This window comes from Bactrocera oleae, chromosome 6 (assembly GCF_042242935.1).
Source record: "Bactrocera oleae isolate idBacOlea1 chromosome 6, idBacOlea1, whole genome shotgun sequence".
Classification (NCBI taxonomy): Eukaryota; Metazoa; Arthropoda; class Insecta; order Diptera; family Tephritidae; genus Bactrocera; species Bactrocera oleae.
Genome location: NC_091540.1, coordinates 22,007,073 through 22,026,736, shown reverse-complemented (window position 1 = coordinate 22,026,736; position 19,664 = coordinate 22,007,073). Strand labels below are relative to the sequence as shown.

The 19,664-nt window shown below is 36.3% G+C and overlaps 1 protein-coding gene across 4 annotated transcripts in view; it reads right to left on the bottom strand.

The window, feature by feature from the left end:
* Positions 1-6,112: 6,112 nt before the first annotated feature.
* Positions 6,113-19,664, bottom strand: part of Prps (phosphoribosyl pyrophosphate synthetase) — a 48,757-nt gene continuing 35,205 nt past the window's right edge. For all 4 annotated transcript variants that reach the window (XM_036360273.2, XM_070112200.1, XM_036360275.2 and 1 more), the window contains 4 exons: positions 13,193-13,317; positions 7,793-7,991; positions 6,602-6,736; positions 6,113-6,546 (listed from right to left, as the gene is read on the bottom strand). In XM_036360273.2, coding sequence (XP_036216166.1) covers positions 6,454-6,546; positions 6,602-6,736; positions 7,793-7,991; positions 13,193-13,317 — 552 coding nt within the window. In that variant the 3' untranslated portion in view covers positions 6,113-6,453. The remainder of the gene's footprint in view (positions 6,547-6,601; positions 6,737-7,792; positions 7,992-13,192; positions 13,318-19,664) is intronic.

Below are 19,664 nucleotides of genomic sequence, written 5' to 3'. Positions count from 1 at the left end.
TATTTCTTAAAATCATTCATTTACTTGACACAATTATGGAGTCACAAAAGTACAGAATTGTGTTTTGCCGTCGGCATTTCACATTCATGCTTCAATTTTTCTTTTCAAATGCATGTGTAAAAGTAATTATGTACGTAAATATGTACTTTCATATATTATGACATACATATCTTATGTCGTTTGCACATTTGTATGTATTTGTATTTATATATGTACACTCAATTCTTCATGTGAAATCTCCGTTGACACATTTTTTGCTTTTATGTCAAAGAGTCTATCTGTCGAAGGACTGACGCGACGACAAAGCGTCACAACATTGTGTTGTTGGTAGAAAATCCGAGAAGTGCCGAAAACTAACCGAACGCTCGCCGATTGTCATCGCTTCCCTTGCCGCTCTAACAGCTTTGCCAACAAATCATTGTAGGTATGTATGTATTTATATGAGCATGCATACATATTGACGAAGATTTTTGCGAGCCACGGAAAAATATTTTAGAATTGTGAAATATTTTAAATCGACAAAAGCTTTGTTGCCACTTTTGTCATTGATTTCTGTGTTTGCAGGGTTGTCACTTTTCTCTTCTAGAGGGAATATCAGAAATTTGTTCAATTTATGATTTTTAGCTTTTGCCATCGTCGCGAAAAGACGCTTGTAGGCAAACGCATGCTCGGGGAGATGTGTAAGGCGTTTGCTTTTATGAATGAAACGACTTAGCTTATTGCTTATGCGCCAGCGTTCATGAATGAAAATGTTGTTGGTGTGCCATATTGATTTCTGGTGCTGATGCTATTTGAGACAATTGTTGTTTTTGTACAACAATGTTTGTATTTTGCCTATTGGCTGACGTACTTACATTTGTACGCTTAAATGTATGTAGATTTGTGTATGCATTACTTATTTTGGGCGGTCATATGCATATTTGTACATACATACTTACGTATAGAGCAGTGCGCTCACATGTATTTATTGATAATTGATAATATATTATTATATTATATAATATAACATATTGATGTACATACATAAATTATTAATTCTGTAAAAATTGAAATTAGAAAATTATGAAAATAGTAAAATATCATTTTTTGCATAATCTTTCACATTTTATCAATGTAGCATTTGTGCAAAATAATAATAATTTATCAATTTTTCATCATAAAAATCGTTTATGTGGCAAAAAATAATCATGCATATGTGAAGTGGCATTTGTATTTCTTGTTTTCTCATTCATTTCATTTCATTTTTCTCTTTATATTGGTAGATACGTATTTTGTCAGAGAACGTTGTTAACATTCTCATTTCTGTTAAATAACAGCAAAACTGTACAGAAAGTGGTGAACTCCTTGATCTCAAATTTTCAGCCAACCAATCGAGCATCATACAAAATTCAATTTGCACCTTCTCATTGTTTTAAGTTCTCTGGTTCATGGTGTGCCGATTGTCAAAATGTTCCTCTTGACGGAGGGTTACTCGCCAACATTAGTGCATTTCACCACAAACAAATTATAAGCTGATTTCACCAGAATTTTACCCCTGCGGAGCGCAAAATAGCAGAATTGAGCATTTTGAATGTTAAATGAGAAAAATAATGCTAAATTCAAGTTAAGAAATGTACGCTTACAAATTCGTATATTTACAATGCGCAAACGACTTTGCATATAATTTTAAGATATCGTGCTACAAAAATTAACCGTATTAAGTTTCTTTTTTATCAATTTTTGTTGTATTGTATAGAAAATTTTAATTTTATTTTATACAATTAATTATTCCTCCATGCTTGGCCACGCATATGCGACACCTAATTAGCAAATTAATGCGGGCTGGAGGGTTCAAGTCGGGATTGCCTCAAATATCTATTTAATGGACTGCTTCAGCTCAGTCAGATTTCTGGGTTAGATTTTGTACACCTCTTGCTTGACATAATCTGATAAGAAAAGACCAAGCGGTCGCAAATATTCTTATACATAATATATGTATAATTATGCGTGCATGTAAACAAATATGAAAGTACCCATTATAATTATTTATTTGTCTGCATGCAACATATGTATGTAAATATGTACACTCATTGTTCCATGCAAAATCTCCGTTGCCACGGACAACCAATGGCCGAAGCTCACGTTTTTTGTTTTCTTGTCAAAGAGTCACTGTGTCGAAGGACTGACGCGACGACAAAGCGTCACAACATTGTGTTGTTGGTAGAAAATCCGAGCTGTGCCGAAAAAATATTAACGAACGGCCGCCGATTGTCACCGCTTCCCTTGCCGCTCTAACAGTTTTGCCCACAAATCATCCTAAATATGTATGTTTATATATGAGCATGCATACATATTGACGGAGATTTTTATGAGGCACGGAAAAATATTTTAAAATTGTAAATTTAAATTGTAAAATATTTTAAATCGACAAAAGCTTTGTTGCCAGTTTTGTCAATTTTTTCTGTGTTTTGTGGGCGTGCGTGGTTGCAACTTTTCCCTTCCAGAGGGAATATCAGAAATTTGTTCAATTTATGATTTTTAGCTTTTGCCATCGTCGTGAAAAGACGCTTGTAGACAAAGGCATGCTCGGGGAGATGTGAGGGTATCTGTTTTTATGAATGAAGCGAGGTTGCTTGTTAAAAGTACGCCTGCGTTCATGAATGAAAATGTTGTTGTTGAATATTTTACTATAAACTTGTGACGATTGTTGTTTTTGTAGAACAATGTTTGTAGTTTTTGCGGGTGACATATTAACATGTGTACGCATATACATATGTATGTATGTTGGTTTGTGTATGCATTATTTGTTCGGCAATTTTATGTATAAATACATATATGCGTGTACATATAAATCAATGCGCGCACATATAGTGTATTGATAAGTGATAAAATCATGATTTGAATTTCTGAATGCGTACATATGACTATATAAGATTAATATGATAAAAGATGTATATACATACATATATTGTAATAAATTTAATCTCTATTATTATAATATAAACTATTTAGTATGAATGTATATTAGGTAAAAACTAAATAAAATTATTAAATGCCCAAATTGACTATAAATATTATTTCGAAATTCCATAATTTCATAGATCTTATCAGTTTTGCATGCATTTATAAAAATTCGCAAAATGATATTCATATCAATAAATATGATTGCATATAAACGTATAAGAATATAAGCCAAAAGGCTAACATGCAGCTGTAATATCAAAGCAAGTCACTAAGAATAATTTTCATTGAATTCTCAGCTCTGTTCACTCTTCACTGTTAAAATTTCTCCTTCCGAGCCAGATTTGGTGAAATTCACTAATAAAATCTTGTTAGGTTTTGACAATTCACACGCTGGTCCGCAATTGAACCTTCTCTATGATATACGTTCTCTGGTTTAACACTCAAAGTGTGCAATTCTGCTATTTTCGAATCGGCAGGGCTAAAACTCTGGTGAAATCCGCTTATAATTTTTTAATGATGAAATCATTTAATGTTGGCAAGTAACCCTCCGTTAAGAGGAACATTTTGACAATCGGCACACCATGAACATATCATTTGAACAATTCACAATAATAAAAGTGAGCATAAATATACAAAACAAAACTTGGTAGCATTGAAGATAGAAGTTAGACCACTTTAACCACGCATACTCTCTTGCTTATATTGCAGTTTTGTTGACATTATGGATACAAACACTTCTTTCGTAAGATTAAAGCACGCTCCGTATTGACACAACCTTATATAGATAGATAATAGAATCATATTTTATCAATAGTTCACGAACGTTGTTAAATTTGAATAATATAAAAACTTTGTTGCCTTCGTTTTTGCTTTTCGTAGCTTACTTGGTTTACTCGTTGTGTTCGTAATTATTACTTTTCCCTTTTATTCGTTGGGACTTTTCTCGTTGCGCATATTGCCGTTGACAACTCTCTGCTGGCTTTCTTTGCGATGCTCTCTTAAAACGTATAGAGCCGTTTGCGCTGCCTTATAGCTCAAACAGTCACCGACATTCCTCCCTTCCGTACTTACCGCAAGTACCAAATCAAATTTGTCTCGGCTGTTAATTCTAATTTCTTGATCGTGTAACTGCAACTTTATAAGCGGGAGATTAGTTTAGTCCCCAACATTTTTGTCATCGTAATATATATCCATTTTAATATTATTCACCTTTTTGTGAGCAATACCTGAATTTAATTGTTTTGATTTTTCGTTTTAAGTTTTCAGATGTTTAACTATCTGTCAAATCTTCAGTTTCAATGTTGGCAACACCAATGAAACTTTGACTGAAAAGAGTGGACGTTCGTTATACCAAAAAAGTTTGGTTAAAAAAAAGTTGAGTTGCTTTAACATATAAAAGTATAATAATAAATAAAAATCAATCACAATAATTGGTGATCTAGGATAAGTAGAGTAGATGTTCGACTGAACAACGTGTGGGTGGTCCTATGTTATGTAGCCTTGAGGTGATCATGCACTATGACACCTTAATGTTATTGTATTCACTAATCTAGACTATTCTCACTGTCGTTAGAGATTTATAAAACAGCTGTTTTTGACTAGCCGATCGAAGCTGAGCATTTATTTCGCCACAACTCTATTAGATCGGCTTCGACAGCCTGACTCCAAATTATTCTCCTTTTTTATACTCTCGCAACCTGTTGCTACAGAGTATAATAGTTTTGTTAACCTAACGGTTGTTTGTATCACCTAAAACTAATCGAGTTAGATATAGGGTTATATATATATAAATGATCAGGATGAAGAGACGAGTTGAAATCCGGGAGACTGTCTGTCCGTATGTCCGTCCGTGCAAGCTGTAACTTGAGTAAAAATTGAGATATCTTTATGAAACTTGGTAGACATGTTTCTGGGTACCGTGAGACGGTTGGTATTGCAGATGGGCGTAATCGGATCACTGCCACGCCCACAAAACGCCATTAATCAAAAACAAATAAATTACCATAACTAAGCTCCGCAATAAGATATAAGACTGTTATTTGGTACACAGGATCACATTAGGGAGGGGCATCTGCAGTTAAATTTTTTTAGGTTAAGCAGAGCTCAAGATATGGGTTTTCACCTAAAAGTGGGCTGTGCCACGCCCACTGTCTAATTTTGAACGCGGTTCCTATAAAGTCATCTCAGACCATTCCAGAGATAAAATTTAATGTCTCTGGCGTCTTTAGTGCTTGATTTATCGCGCTTTTAGTAGTTTTTAACAGTACCGTTATATGGGGAGTGGGCGGAGTTACCACCCGATTTCAACTATTTTCACACCATCAATAGAAGTGCTAAAAGCATTTGCTTCCAGTGAATTTTGTTATTATAGCATTAGCGGTTTAGGAGATATGCACATTAAACCTATTAGAGGCGGGACCACTCCCACTTTAAAAAAAAATTTTAACTGCAGATGCCCCTCCCTAATGTGATCCTGTGTACCAAATAACAGTCTTGTATCTTATTGCGGAGCTTAGTTATGACAATTTATTTGTTTTTGATTAATGGCGTTTTGTGGGCGTGGCAGTGGTCCGATTACGCCCATCTGCAATACTAACCGTCTCACGGTACCAAGACCACTTGTCTACCAAGTTTCATAAAGATATCTTAACTTTTACTCAAGTTACAGCTTGCACGGACGGACGGACGAAGAGACAGTCACCCGGATTTCAACTCGTCTCTTCATCCTGATCATTTATATATACATAACCCTATATCTAACTCGATTAGTTTTAGGTGATACAAACAACCATTAGGTGAACAAAACTATTATACTCTGTAGCAACAGGTTGCGAGAGTATAAAAAACTTAATATTATAGCTTTGAGTATACTGCCAAATGGAAAATTCATTATTTGTTCCATGGACAAATATTTGTATTAATAATTTTTGAAATTAAACCTCAAGTACAATCCCTTGGATACTTATACTGACAATAACGTTTTCGGCTTTATTCGTGAATAATATTTTCACTGTATTAAACATTTTATTATTATAGTATGTAATGTATACCATAGACAAAGGAACGTGTGGCCGGATCTACTAGTACACTTATGATATGTGATATGTATAATATTCTGTTATATCTACAACATAAAAAAATTGTAAATCCTTGGAAAATATAGTCCATGTTTGTTAATTATACTTTTTATTTAAGTCGATTTTTAGACAACTCAATAGCAGTTAATAAAATCTGAGTGGATATTGGAGAACTATTTTAAGGATTTGGGGTCATAACAACAAAACTAAGATTTGAGTGGCTGGGGATTGTTCCTAACAAGTTCTACTATTTTGGGAATCAAATTTAACAAGTGTTGACATTATATTTATCTAAATAGTTTTGGATAAAATCATAGTTTAAACTACAATATGCTTCCACACAAAAATAATTTTCAACGAAAAGCATCTGTGAGTAACGGTGACATTTGCACAATATTTTCATAATTTTTTAGGATTGGATTTGTGAGAAGTATTAATACGGAACATTTGAAAAGAGATATGAGACACTTTCGCCATTATGTGTCCTTCTAACAGCTTCGGCAAACATCATCGAAACATCAATGCACTGAAAAAGTAAAAAGTTAGTTTGAACACGGTAGATATAAAAATATTACTCAAACCTGAATTTTCGGACAGTCCCTCATATGTCCATCTTGTGGTATTGTATTTGTAACAACGACAGCTTCGAAGCAAGCATTGTTAATCCGGGAAATCGCCGGACCCGAAAATATACCATGAGTTAAAATGGCATAAACCTAACAAAATATGATAATTATTTAATTAAAAAATCAGTATGAAAACAATTCACAGTAAGAGAAGTAAGAATGGTACTTTGATGAGCACGAAAAACCCCTAATACTATGCAGCTAAAAGCGACTAAAAAAAACAGTCAAAGAGTGCGGTTGTGTTTTTTGAAATTATAAGCGAAACATACAAACATATGTGTATTGATTTTCAAAAACTAAGTGTTTCGTATCAGGTTGATATTGTAGAATAAAAAAGTGTTGAGCTTTTCAGTTTTTTAAACTATATTTATTATTTACTTAAAAGGTCGCATTTTATATTATGTGCATATAGTCCAAGTAAATCATAGCAATTTTTGTATTTTTTGCTCTTTACTACAATAAATATAAAAATCAGTTCACCAAGCGAATTCGGTTGATAGCGAGATATTTTATAAGTATACGACAAAAGGTTAAATAAAGAAGAAAAAACATTAGCTTAGGTTGCATCGAAGCTATAATACCCTCCACCAATAATAAAGTTTCTATACAAGACTTTGATTTTTATCGATCAGTTTGTATGGTTATGTTTATGCTATAGTAATCCGTTCTGAACAGTTTCTCGGAGATAGTAACATTACCTTAAATAATAAACCGTACTTCATTTCGTGAAGATATCTCGTCAAATAAAAGAATTTTTCATACCAGAACTTAATTTGTATCGATCAGTTTGTATGGTAGGGTGTATAGTGGTCCAATATCGGCGGTTCCGACGTATGAGCAGTTTCATGGGGAGAAAAAGATATGTGCAAAAGTTCAGTTCTATATCTCTGAGGGACTAGTTTGCGTATACACAGACAGACAGGCGCACAGACGGGCATGGCTAAATGAGACGAGTCACGCTGATTAAAATGTGCCTCCTAAATTGTAATGTATCCAATCTTTTATTTCTATTCAATCAATTCAACATGAGTAGACAGATTGGCTTTTGAAGTATGTTAACCAGAAACTACGTACATATTAGATATACTACTAATATATTTATAAGAGCCAGTCAATAATAATTTGTACAACATAGTTTTTATTTACCTTGAGTGCACCAGCTTCAACCAACCGGTCAGCAGCATGAACTATAGTACCACAAGTGTCCGCCATATCGTCTACTAAAATAGCAATTTTGTCTTTCACATCTCCAACAAGAACCATGGAAGCTACTTCGTTTGCTTTTTTTCTTTCTTTATGAATAAGAGCAAACTCAACATTCAGCCGATCCGCAATAGATGTCACTCTGAAAAAATGAAAAGAATTTCCTTTTCACTAAGCATTTATAATTTTAATATACAATCTGACTGATGCTTCCTTTTTTGAAGTGGGTAGATAAATTCTTTAAATAAATTAATAATAGTATGGATGTAAAAGCACATAAACGGTATCTTGCGACATTATGTCCTTATATTTATTTTAAAATATTGATCAGTGTAATTGTTTGCATCTCGTTTGTTCGAAAGCCACTTTATCATATAAAGTTTGTTCGTTAAGGGGTTATATCCATTTGCAACTCATAAAAAGTGTGATTTTTTTTTGAGAGGCATTTTATTATTTTTCGAAATAAAAAAGTAATGAACATTCTATTTTTATTTCCAAAAACTTTTTTTTGTTTCTAAATAAAATTTCACTACTGAGTGGCTAAAATATATAGAAATAGAGAGAAAAGAAATTATTATTAAAAATATTATTCGTTCCAATTTTACCTGACAAAGAAATATAAAAGGTCGTATGATTCAAGCCGTTTCGGGGAAAATTTCCTAACCGACTCTGAAAACAGTGTTTGGAGAAGGCGAATACACTAGGTTAAAAATAATTTTAATTGCGATCTGAAGTGTAAAACTCGGTCAGTTTTTCAACAATCTTCTTGCCGTGAAATAAGAAAAATTTGTGCTCAAGCTTTCTGATGAAGCATCCTAAAGGTCCCAAATGGGCTATTAAAAAAACTGCAAAGTATTTACAATAAATACGAGTACTACATTTATGAAGAGGTGTTCTGACCATTATGGGAAAACTAGAAACGTAGACGGCAAGACACAGGAAGGAATCACGTGACATGCACCTAAAAGTGAGGACAAAGCTGTTGTTCTCCTTTTTGAGAAGAAACCATTGCTCAGTCTAAGAAAAGCTAAACAAATTTTGTTTAAAAAGGGATTAGATACTATATCTCTAAATAGAATACGGCACAGAATTCAGAGATCTGGCATAAAACGCAGCAGTACTGTAACCAAATCTTTACTCTTGACAACGCGGGCGATTGGAGCAAGTATTGAATAAACTTCAGTTATAGCAAATAAAGTCTATTCAAGTTTACAATGAGTTCCGCTATTTTAGCTTTTTTTGTGGAAGAAAAAAGAAACTAAAAATTTAAAGAAAAGATATTAAAAGATCACATTAATCCACCTGATGTACCAGGGGAATCGCATGTAAAATTTGGCTTGCATTTACTTGCATGATTGTATACCTAAGTACATGCTTACTTTACAGATTTACATATATCACCTTATCGACTAAATAAACACGCATTTGGGTGTTAAATTATGTTTTGCAAATCATCTTAAAATATCTGAATTTTTTCCATAAACTCAAAAATTATGACATTTAATGTTTTATTCTTATGTTTTCCCCTATAGAAATAACGCTAAATTAAATCGTAACAATAATATAAATTATTTTCTTAACTTACATTTCAAATCTGTCCACATTGCTTGTCAACCAGATCCTGAAATCAATATTTTAACATGGAATATTCCGGACAATACAGCGCTCGCCGATGATGCATTTTGTATACCAAAGGAAATCGACAAGTTGCTGGGTACAGAAACGTTCTTCAGTCTTCTATCTGTAGGCCAAATCAATCTTGGATCTAATTTACCCATCTTGCAAAAAACGCTTTTAGGCTGGATTGTTTCGGGACGCTATAAGACGGGCAGTAACAACAACCATCTTGTTTATTTTTAGCCAATGAATCTTTAGATACCAAATTGGAAAAATTGGAAGAAGTCACTACCATACCAGAGGCATGGACTCGTGAACAACAGAGTTGCGATCACAAATACAATTCAACTGTGTCAAGAAGGCCCTACAGCATTGAGACGATTCAATGCACAAGAACGTCGATTAGTCAAATCACCACAATTGAAAGCACAATACGTTGAATTTATGAGCGACTACGAGAGTTTGGGTCATATGAGCGCAGTAAAAAATCCAAATCTCAGCGAACCGCATTATTATATGCCACATCATTGTGTGCTAAAACCAACAAGTACAAAATCATTAAACGATATTGCGAACTTTTTTCTTCTTCTTCGTTTTCGATTCCATAGGTTTGCACTCACTGCCGACATAGTCAAGATGTATGGCCAAGTATTAATGCACGATGATCGAAACTTCCAGTATATTCTGTGGAGGAGTTCACCGACTGAAGATATTCACACACATCAACTAAATACTGTAACGTATAGAATGGCTGAATTTATGACACCTACTGCATTTTTTTTTTATCGGTTTCAATTCTGATTCCAACAACTATCAGATTCTACAACATTTTTCCCAATAAATGTTACCATACTCCTTACAAGAAACGTTATTTTTTGAACGCACTGTATTTGCTAACTCTTCGGATCGGATGAACTTCAAATTTTCGGCGAATACGATATTCTTAAATATAAGTACATTTGATATGTATGGTATATATGCAAAAAAAATCGATTTTTTGAAATTTACAAGGTCATATAACCTCTTACATCTTCTATTCAGTTGTACAACTCGTCGAAAGTTAGATTAAAATCAAAATTTTTTAATTTGTTTTACTGCATTTCTAGTGATATGATTTAGGAATTACAGTTTTTTCTGCACTTTTGAACTCTGGCAACAATCATCGCTAAAACTAAACCGCTTGTTGGGGGCAAGAAATACTTCTGATTCTGAATACCATGTTTTTACTGACGATTCACAAGTCGCCTTTGCAGCCGCTCAATATGCCTGAACGTTGTAAGGCCGTTTGCTGTTCTCTACAGAACAAGAAGCCTATAAAACTCCTGACAGAAACCAACAAATGGGATTTACTAAGTAATTGCAGAAAACAAACCTGTACATATACGGAGTAGCCTTTGTGGACTAACGTCTCATTTAGCTTTAAATGATTAACTACGTGTAGGTGGCCACATCAAAAATGCAATGCTTTCAGACGATCTAAAACATCCTATAATATTGCCGACAAAAATGCGGCTCGCTAAACTAATTGCCGCCGAATTGCACCTCATTACATTGCATGGTGGAACTCAGATAATTTTTTTACACTTCAACGAAGCTTTGAGATGCCTGGTATTTGTAAACTCAGCCATGGAACTTGAATTGTTACTGGCGACAACTCATGTATGACTTAACTCCAAATCGCCTTACCAACCCACTGTTTCTTGCGCTGTTAAGAAGGGTTGCCCAGCTTATTATAGTGTGAGAGCGATTCAAAATTTTTTATATAATAACATTTTGCATTGTAGCCAGGCCAGACAAAATACTTGTTTTGGGATATTTAAATTAAAATACCCAACATTTAACACAATTAAAAATTATTATAGATTGGTCATTTAATAATGGGTGTTTTTTTCGAGGTATAGAACTTTAAGTTGGCATTACTGTTCAAGATGGCGACCGATTTAAAAGCTGTCAAGTGATTTATTCTCATTATTCTCGGAACGCGTATCGCGCATTACGTTCATTTTATTTGTTTGGCGAGAGAGCTAATCCTCAAGTGTATGTCGAAACACCGTTACATAGAGAAAAACTGACTGATTGGTGCGCTTTATGGGCTGGTGGAATCATTGGTCTATGCACATAAGCCACAAACGCTTAACCATTTGGAAGACAACATTCGCCGTGTTATTGCCGATATACGGCCACAAATGTTGGAAAAAGTCATCGAAAATTGGACGTCCAGATTGGACTACATCCGGGCCAGCCGTGGCGGTCAGGTCATATGCCAGAAATCATATTTAAAATGTAATTCCACAAGATTATCGTTCGGATAAATAAAATTCATGTCAATCGAATAATCCATCGTTGTTTTATTGCAATTAAAAACTCTATACCTCTAAAAAAACGCCCGTTATATGAAGAAACTTTAAAATATATTTTTTATGATTTTATTGGATATTAAAACCACAGACTTTTGAGCATTGAAACTTATAAAGAGATTTTAACTTATTAGCTCTTAATTAATATAAGATTTTAGTAATTTTCAATTGAAAATTAATACTATGATTCATCTCATTCCTATACATTCAAATACATTTAAATTTTGCCATTTCTTTAGTTTTCACTGTTTTACATTTTTTATTAGTGATCTTGAGCGGTGGCAACAAATCCCTCCGTTAATATATATTTTTGGTAGAATTTCAATATGGCCGTTTCTGTCATTCCAATTGCGAAACATTAAGACCTACCCGATCCAGTCAACAGTCAAAGTCGGGGAGATGAGTTGCTCTCTCATTTCCAATTACAAAAGAGTTGGGAACATCACTCTGACTATGCCACTAACTTCTTAGGAGCTGAAAAGGAGTTACGACTAGTCTACGAACGACACTGACACGACTTGGAATTTCTACCACCTTTAAATATAAGGGGCCTTCGCGAGACTGGTGTAAAGCACGCCGTGGGCTCTCTATTTTTAACTTGCAAAGAATTTTCATAAGTACCAACTAAAGTTGAAGCCTGTCTGAATACGCGTCCTATTTGCTGTATTCCTACAGACATAAGCGACTTTGAAGTTCTCTCGCCTGGATTGACGAACCCTGACGTTAATCCGTTTGTCGATCGTTATTCTTAATTTTTAATATTATGAACAATCGTTTAAGGGGGCCGGCAAACCATCTTCCCATTTGCTCACTCTTCAATACTACATTAAGAGTGAACAATAGTATTACATAACAGACGAAATAAAAATATATAAAACATTCATAATTTTAATTCCCGATGATAATTAAAAAATGAATACTTTATTCTATAGTACTGGTGCTTGAACGATTGTCATTAATATAATTTTGAGTTTATAAAAAAAATTCATAGGCTTCACTTCAACAAATTTCCACAAGAAAATCGGTATATTTCATGCTCGTTACGATGATACACGAGAGTATTCGATGTTTGCTCACTTAAAAATATTAAATAAATCTGGTTTTATTTTTGGATTATCTAAAAAATAAGGCTAGAGTATAAAATAGAGATAGAGTAGTGCGACTATATTATTCACGTTAAAACTAACTTCGTGAATTATTTCTAAATTATGGATTAGAGCGAGGAGTTGAAGTCAACTAATAATTATATATCTTCTATTTCATCCTGTATAAACTATTAACGTAAATAAATATAAGAAAGTGATTTCAACAATATTTAAAGTTTTAAATTGAGCTTTCTTTCGCCCACTATTAATTTGTAATTACTTACCGTTTTGCTCCACCAGCATCGGGTGATACAATAATTGAATTCTTCCACTCTGGTATATTTTCTTTAATCCATTTTAAGACAGCTGGTTCTGCATACAAATTGTCAACAGGTATATCGAAAAACCCCTTAAAAATATTTTAAAAAAAATGTATTATGCAAAAGCTTGTATGCGTGTGTTTGTTTTATTTATATTTGAGATTCGATGACTGTTTTTCACATAAATAATCTTTATTTTAAGAGAGTACGTAAGATTTATTTTTTTTAATCAAAATGTAAATTGCCATAACTAAGTTCCACAATAAGATAAGACTATTGTTTGGTATACAGGATCACATTAGGGAGATACATCTGCGCTCCTAAGCGCTAAAGCTATAATAACAAAATTCACTGAGAACAAATGTTTTTAGCACCTCTATTGACAGTGTAAAGATGGGAGAAATCGGATCACAACTCCGCCCTCTTCCCCAATATAACGGTACTATTAAAAACTACTAAAAGCGCGATAAATCAATAACAAAACGCGTCAGAGACATTAAATTTTATCTCTGGGATGGTATGAGACTTTCCACTATACAAATCAAGCAACAATGATTGTATCGGAGTAAAACTTTGCGTGAATAATGCATTTAAAGCATGCCACCTTGTGAATAAAAATTGTCTAAATCGAACAAAAACTGTTCAAGCCTCTAGGTACTTAATATGTGGACCCCAGTGTCTATAGTTGACTTTTTACCGAAAATATCGGAAAATGTGTAAGATATATAATTGAAATTCATATAATAAAATAAATAAATGAGACTCGCTATAAAAGTATGTCCACCCTTTTTGATTTATATAACACTAGATTGCCTAAGCAAGTCATTTTGACTGCTTTTGAATTTTGTTGTTCAATAATTAAAGTTATTGTTATTGTTATTCGAATCTTTATGCCAGGCCTGGCCACGCGCTTTATTACCTTAGAACGCGCTGTAACGTAATTCAGATGGGAAGGAGGATCACTGAGTGTATGATCTCATACTGTAATCTAAGTTCATAAAAGAAATGTCCAACAGAAGAGAACTATTATAAAAGCTAAGAGAGATAGGTGAAGAGTGTTCAGACATAACTATCATCTGAAGATGAACCAGATCATATTCAACACTTTGAATCTGAATCAGACATCTGATGCTGAAGAAAGCGATCAAAAGGCGATCACCAACGATGAAAATGAAGATGTCATCAATATGCCCAGGAAAAGGCGTAGGGTGCTAATTAGTTCAGATGAAGAAACTGAAAATACCTCTTAAAAGACCGAAACAGCTGCAGATGGTACAGTGTGGTCGAAATTTTACGAAGGCGGTATTCCCGGAAGGCTACAATCTACGTGTATTTTCAAGGGTGTGACACGGCCAACAGGCTACGTCAGTGCATTATCGTTGATAATAAATGATTATATTATATTATCAAGCATATAGCAGAACTGCAATAAATGCTTGGATACTTTATAAAGAAGTGACCGGAATACCAATAGAACGAAAATAGTTCCTGTTTCAATTAGCAGAACAGCTTTCCGAAGATTACACCATTAGTAGAGAGAAACATTCATCACAATAGGACTTACAAGTATCATCGCTACAACTTCATATACAACAGATTCTATCAAACGAAACATTTTTCAAATACGACTTTGTCACAATATCGGGATGTAAACTCCTGATCTGACCTTTGCTCAACACGTACATAGCCTGGACTATTAGATGGATTCGGTTGATCCCTGGGCTGGTGGTCGTGGTATCCTGTCACCTGCGTATGCAGGGCTGATACCCTGCAGAAATTGCTGATGGTCTAATGCCAAGTCCGCCTCCGTCCCGTTCAAACCATGGCAGGCCTCGGAGTATGTTCCCCTCCCGTCATCATTAAGTTGGTGTGGTAGGTGTTTGCTGAGATGACTCCTTCTTTGCGCTGGTCGGCTCTGAACGCATTGCCTCATAATGGTGGGACGACGGAAGAAGCAGGACAAAACCAATCTCTGCTATAGTGGACGGTCACCTAGGGGAGAGACACCTTCACCGAGGGAAACGAAATCGTCCCCGGTAAAGGGTGAGGATAAAAATTCAAGGGGTGCTTGGCTTACCGTCACTAGGGGAGGTACGGCAAGGGGGTCGGCAGGAGTCTGCCGACTGAAACCTTGGGCAGGACGGAAGTGCGAGGCGGAATCGCCAGCACTAGCAGAAGAACCTCTAAGGGCCCTGTGGCTAAGCGCGTGACCGTAGCTAAAAAGCTGAAGTCGGTTGGCTGCCAAGATTTTGGAGCCCCACACCTCGATAAAGCGGCAGAGGTCGTAGGAGGGGAAATCCTCCCTCGGTAAAAAGCCTATGGTCGGAGCCACATCGATGTGTAGCAAAATAGCTTAACGCGCAAGCTCAGTGGAGCTCGGTGTGTAGGGGAAATGGTGCTATCTCTCATGACGAGAGGAAGCGGGTAGCGGCTGCTATCTCTTAAGGTGTGCCGAAGAACGGTCTAGAGAAATTGCTCCCTTGATCTCGGAATGGAGAGTTCTAGACGACCATTCCTTTTCCGATCATATATATATTTCAGCTTGGACCTCGTGGAGAGTCTTCTGCGGCAGTGTAGAAGGTTGTCACGAGTCCTCAAGATTAGGCGCACGTCACCTTACCTGGGCGTTCAAATCATTCAAACCCTTCAAGTCCCCGGGTCCTGATGACATTATACCAGCGCAACTTCAGCGCACGGTCAAGGTGTCATGCAGCTGGCTGGCCCCATCTACGCGAACTGCGTTAGATTTGGCCATGTCCCGAAGGCCTGGAGACATGTTAAGGTGCAAAAGATTTTAGACACATAAGCCTATCCTCGTTTTTGTTGAAAACGCTGGAGAGACTTATGGATCTGTACATTAGGAGAAGAATACCGAGGGATAAACTGTTACATGCGCAGCATGCCTATACCAAGGGCAGATCGGTTGACACTGCTTTGCATGATGTAGTGTCATTGCTGGAGGTAGCCCTCATGCACAAGGCATTTGCTGTGGGTACCTTTCTCGACATAGACGGAGTCTTCAATAACGTGCGGCCAGAGGCAGTCGTTAAAGCCCTCCTCAAGCGCTTCATATTTAGTCTTCTCTGCGACAGAACTGTTGTAGCGGAGTGGGGTAGTGCCAAGATAGCCAGAAAGGTTAATAGGGGAACTCCCCAGGGAGGGGTACTCTCCCCGCTGCTCTGGATCTTGGTGGTAAACGACCTACTTATAGAAAAAAAGGCTGTCGGGCGATAGCTTATGCAGATGATGTGGTTCTTATGGTTAAGGGAAAATTCCTAAATACCGGCCTAGCCGTCAACCCAAGTAAACCCGAAATGATTTTATTTATTATATATAGGCATAAGATCCCAAACATGCCTCTCCCCTTTTTCGGGGGTTCACGACTTCAACCTGGTGATAAGGTGAAATACCTAGGGCTTATCCTTGATAGAAAGCTTTCTTGGAGGCGAAACATTGAGGAGAGAGTTAAGAAGGCATCGGTCGCCTTATATTGCTGCAGGGGAGCTATAGGGAAAAGGTGGGGACTTCAACCTGGTGATAAGGTGAAATACCTAGGGCTTATCCTTGATAGAAAGCTTTCTTGGAGGCGAAACATTGAGGAGAGAGTTAAGAAGGCATCGGTCGCCTTATATTGCTGCAGGGGAGCTATAGGGAAGAGGTGGGGACTCTCACCAAAGGTGATGTTCTGGCCCTACGAAACCGTAGTCAAGCCAATATTGTTCTATGGTGTGTTCGTCTGTTTGAGGGCGCTCGAAAGGGCTACTCGGGCTAAAAAGCTTTAGCGGGTCGAAAGAGCGGCGCTCATCGGAATCTCCGGTGCACTGGACATTGTCGGCAGGTGCATTGCTGCGAAGTGTGCTTTAAGGCTCAGGGAAGCTGGGCTTATAAAGAGGTTCGAACAAGGACACGCCGCAATGCTCTCCTCCTTCAGCTGCATTCCTATAAATTTGGATCTCTGCATCACAGCGGCCACTCGAGGCGGCTTTTTCTCTGCCCGACGAGGGAGATGTGGATGGGAAGAAGCCGCTGGAAGAGAGGCGCAGTGAGCTTTTCCACGGATGGGTCGAATTTTGTAGGGAAATGTTTAGAGAAGTTAGCATTCACTCCGACAGCAGAGCGGCAATACTAACTTGAGTGCGCGAGCCGTGCAATCAAAGCTAATCAAGGAGTGTCTGTCTTCACCAGAATTAGCATCAGGATACTTCAATATCAGGCTCGTTTGGGTGCCTGGTCACAGCGGAATCGCTGGCTGGATCGCAGGAGGTCGGAGGATCTTCTCGTCTTGAACAAAGTTCATACCGCCACTATGGTAGGAGTTCTCCCTGGGCACTGTCCAATGGGAACTCATTCGGTACGGCTCAGAATACTAACCGATGCTAGTTGTGAAAGTTATATGGAGGAAGGTGAGGTGGAAACACCCCGGCACTTTCTCTTCCACTATCCGGCTTTTGCTAGGCTGAGACTGAAACCACTCGGCAATCACAGGTTTGTCATAGGCACATTAGGTCTTTTGATCCAGCACATAGGAGTATTGGGTACCACAACGGACCGGCGTTTTAAGCTGTCCAAGTATGATCCTTCTTAGGATCGACCTTCTAACCTAACCTAACCTTGTCACATTATCAAAACAAATAATATTTGTCAAAAATGTAAAAAGTATGTTTGCGGAAGACGTACATCTTAATCATCATCGGAATATCGTATATACAACTTTTACTGGGCATCTAAATTTTAACATCTCAAAACTCTCAAAAATTTTAAATATTATTAAATCTACTAAATTTACGGGCAACGTCGTTAACAACATTAATCATAGTGTGGCTTTTTAAATAATTTAATAATAACGCGTTTGATGATAACAGTGTCGATGGTGTTCTTACTGTGATTGTGAGTACTGTGTCAGTGAGTTATACTGGTAACAGTTACCGACGTTTAACAAAAGTAATTACTACAAAATATCTGACTCGTTTCTACGGGAAAAATCCAATTTTAGTGAATATATAATATATATTGAAAAACAGAAAAACTCGAGCCTTTAAACAGTAAAAAAACTGGTTCACATGGAACCCTAGCTACGAAATCCATTTTTACAAGTTAAAGTCTGTTCAAAAACAATTTTTACTTTTCGCCTTAGGGCATTTCCGATTATAGTTTAAGTCTGCCTCCATACGCTAGTCGTTTAAAACTTATAAATCTACCTACAATTGCTAGTCGTAGGGAACTGCTTGTTATATGTAGTATTCTTGAATGGAACAGTTTGCAGTTCTTTTCTACTGTCTACTAAATTAAATTTAATATCCCGGTTCGCTTTTCGAGGCAGTTTAGACCCTTGTTGTTTTCTGTAAATCTTAGCTGTTGAAATTTTTGTTTCTGTAGTTGAGCAGTTTTAGATCTCAATACTTAAAAAACTCTCTTGCCTTTTCTAACTCGGCTACTTCCACACGTATGCGGATTGCGCCGATCGCGTCGGTTGGGTTATTATTATCATCAGCTGATTCGGACAACGTTTTTGCGTCGGTGACTGTTTCCAGCATTAAACACAAAAAAAAATCGTCATCTTGTGTTTCTGCTTTGTTCGTAGATAACCTTTCAGTTGTCAAATGACGCTAACACGTAGATAACATATCACTGAGCGAATTAAGTTATCCAGGTTATGAACCAGAGGTATTCTGTTCCACTCTCAACTGAATACTGTTGGCCTACTTTTGGGTACTAATTTTTTTTCAAAAACTATCACAATTCAATGGGGTTAAAATCGGGTCACCAAAACCTTTGGAAGAGGCACAGCGCCTAACCTTAAGAGAAAGCTTGTCGAACCTTACTATTCGCTATAATATTTAAAATAATACAAGTGAATGAGATTTTCCTTAAACGAAATCTATTTCCATCCAACCCTTAAGGGATTATATTGGTTCCCTAGAGCGAAAAACGGCCTATTTTCAATAATTTTGTTCTTATAAATTCATTCCTTACAAGAACTTGCCCAGTTTGTAAGGCAGCTATATGCTATAGTGGTCCGATATCGGCGATTCCGCAAATGAGCAGATTTCAGACCGATATCACAAAAACTGGAGGGAGAGACGGACGGACATGGCTAAATCGACTTAGCTCGTCACGCTTATCATTTATGATACCATATTTTTATATGCATTTATGTCTGTTATATACTTTCCCCAGAAAATTATTAAGTCCTTACTTACTTACTGCAACTTTCTAATAATTTTTGATTTATCGCCACTAACAACGACAAGCACTACCATTTTAATTAACAGGTACACTTGTACTTCTATTTTCGTTAACAAAACTTTACACAATAATATACTGTAATGGACTTTCTTTATTAGAACTTCATATACCATTACAAACAGGTAAATAGAATAGTTAATTGTATGCAGAGTGATAACAACGCATCCGTTGCGAGTATTATGTAATAAAA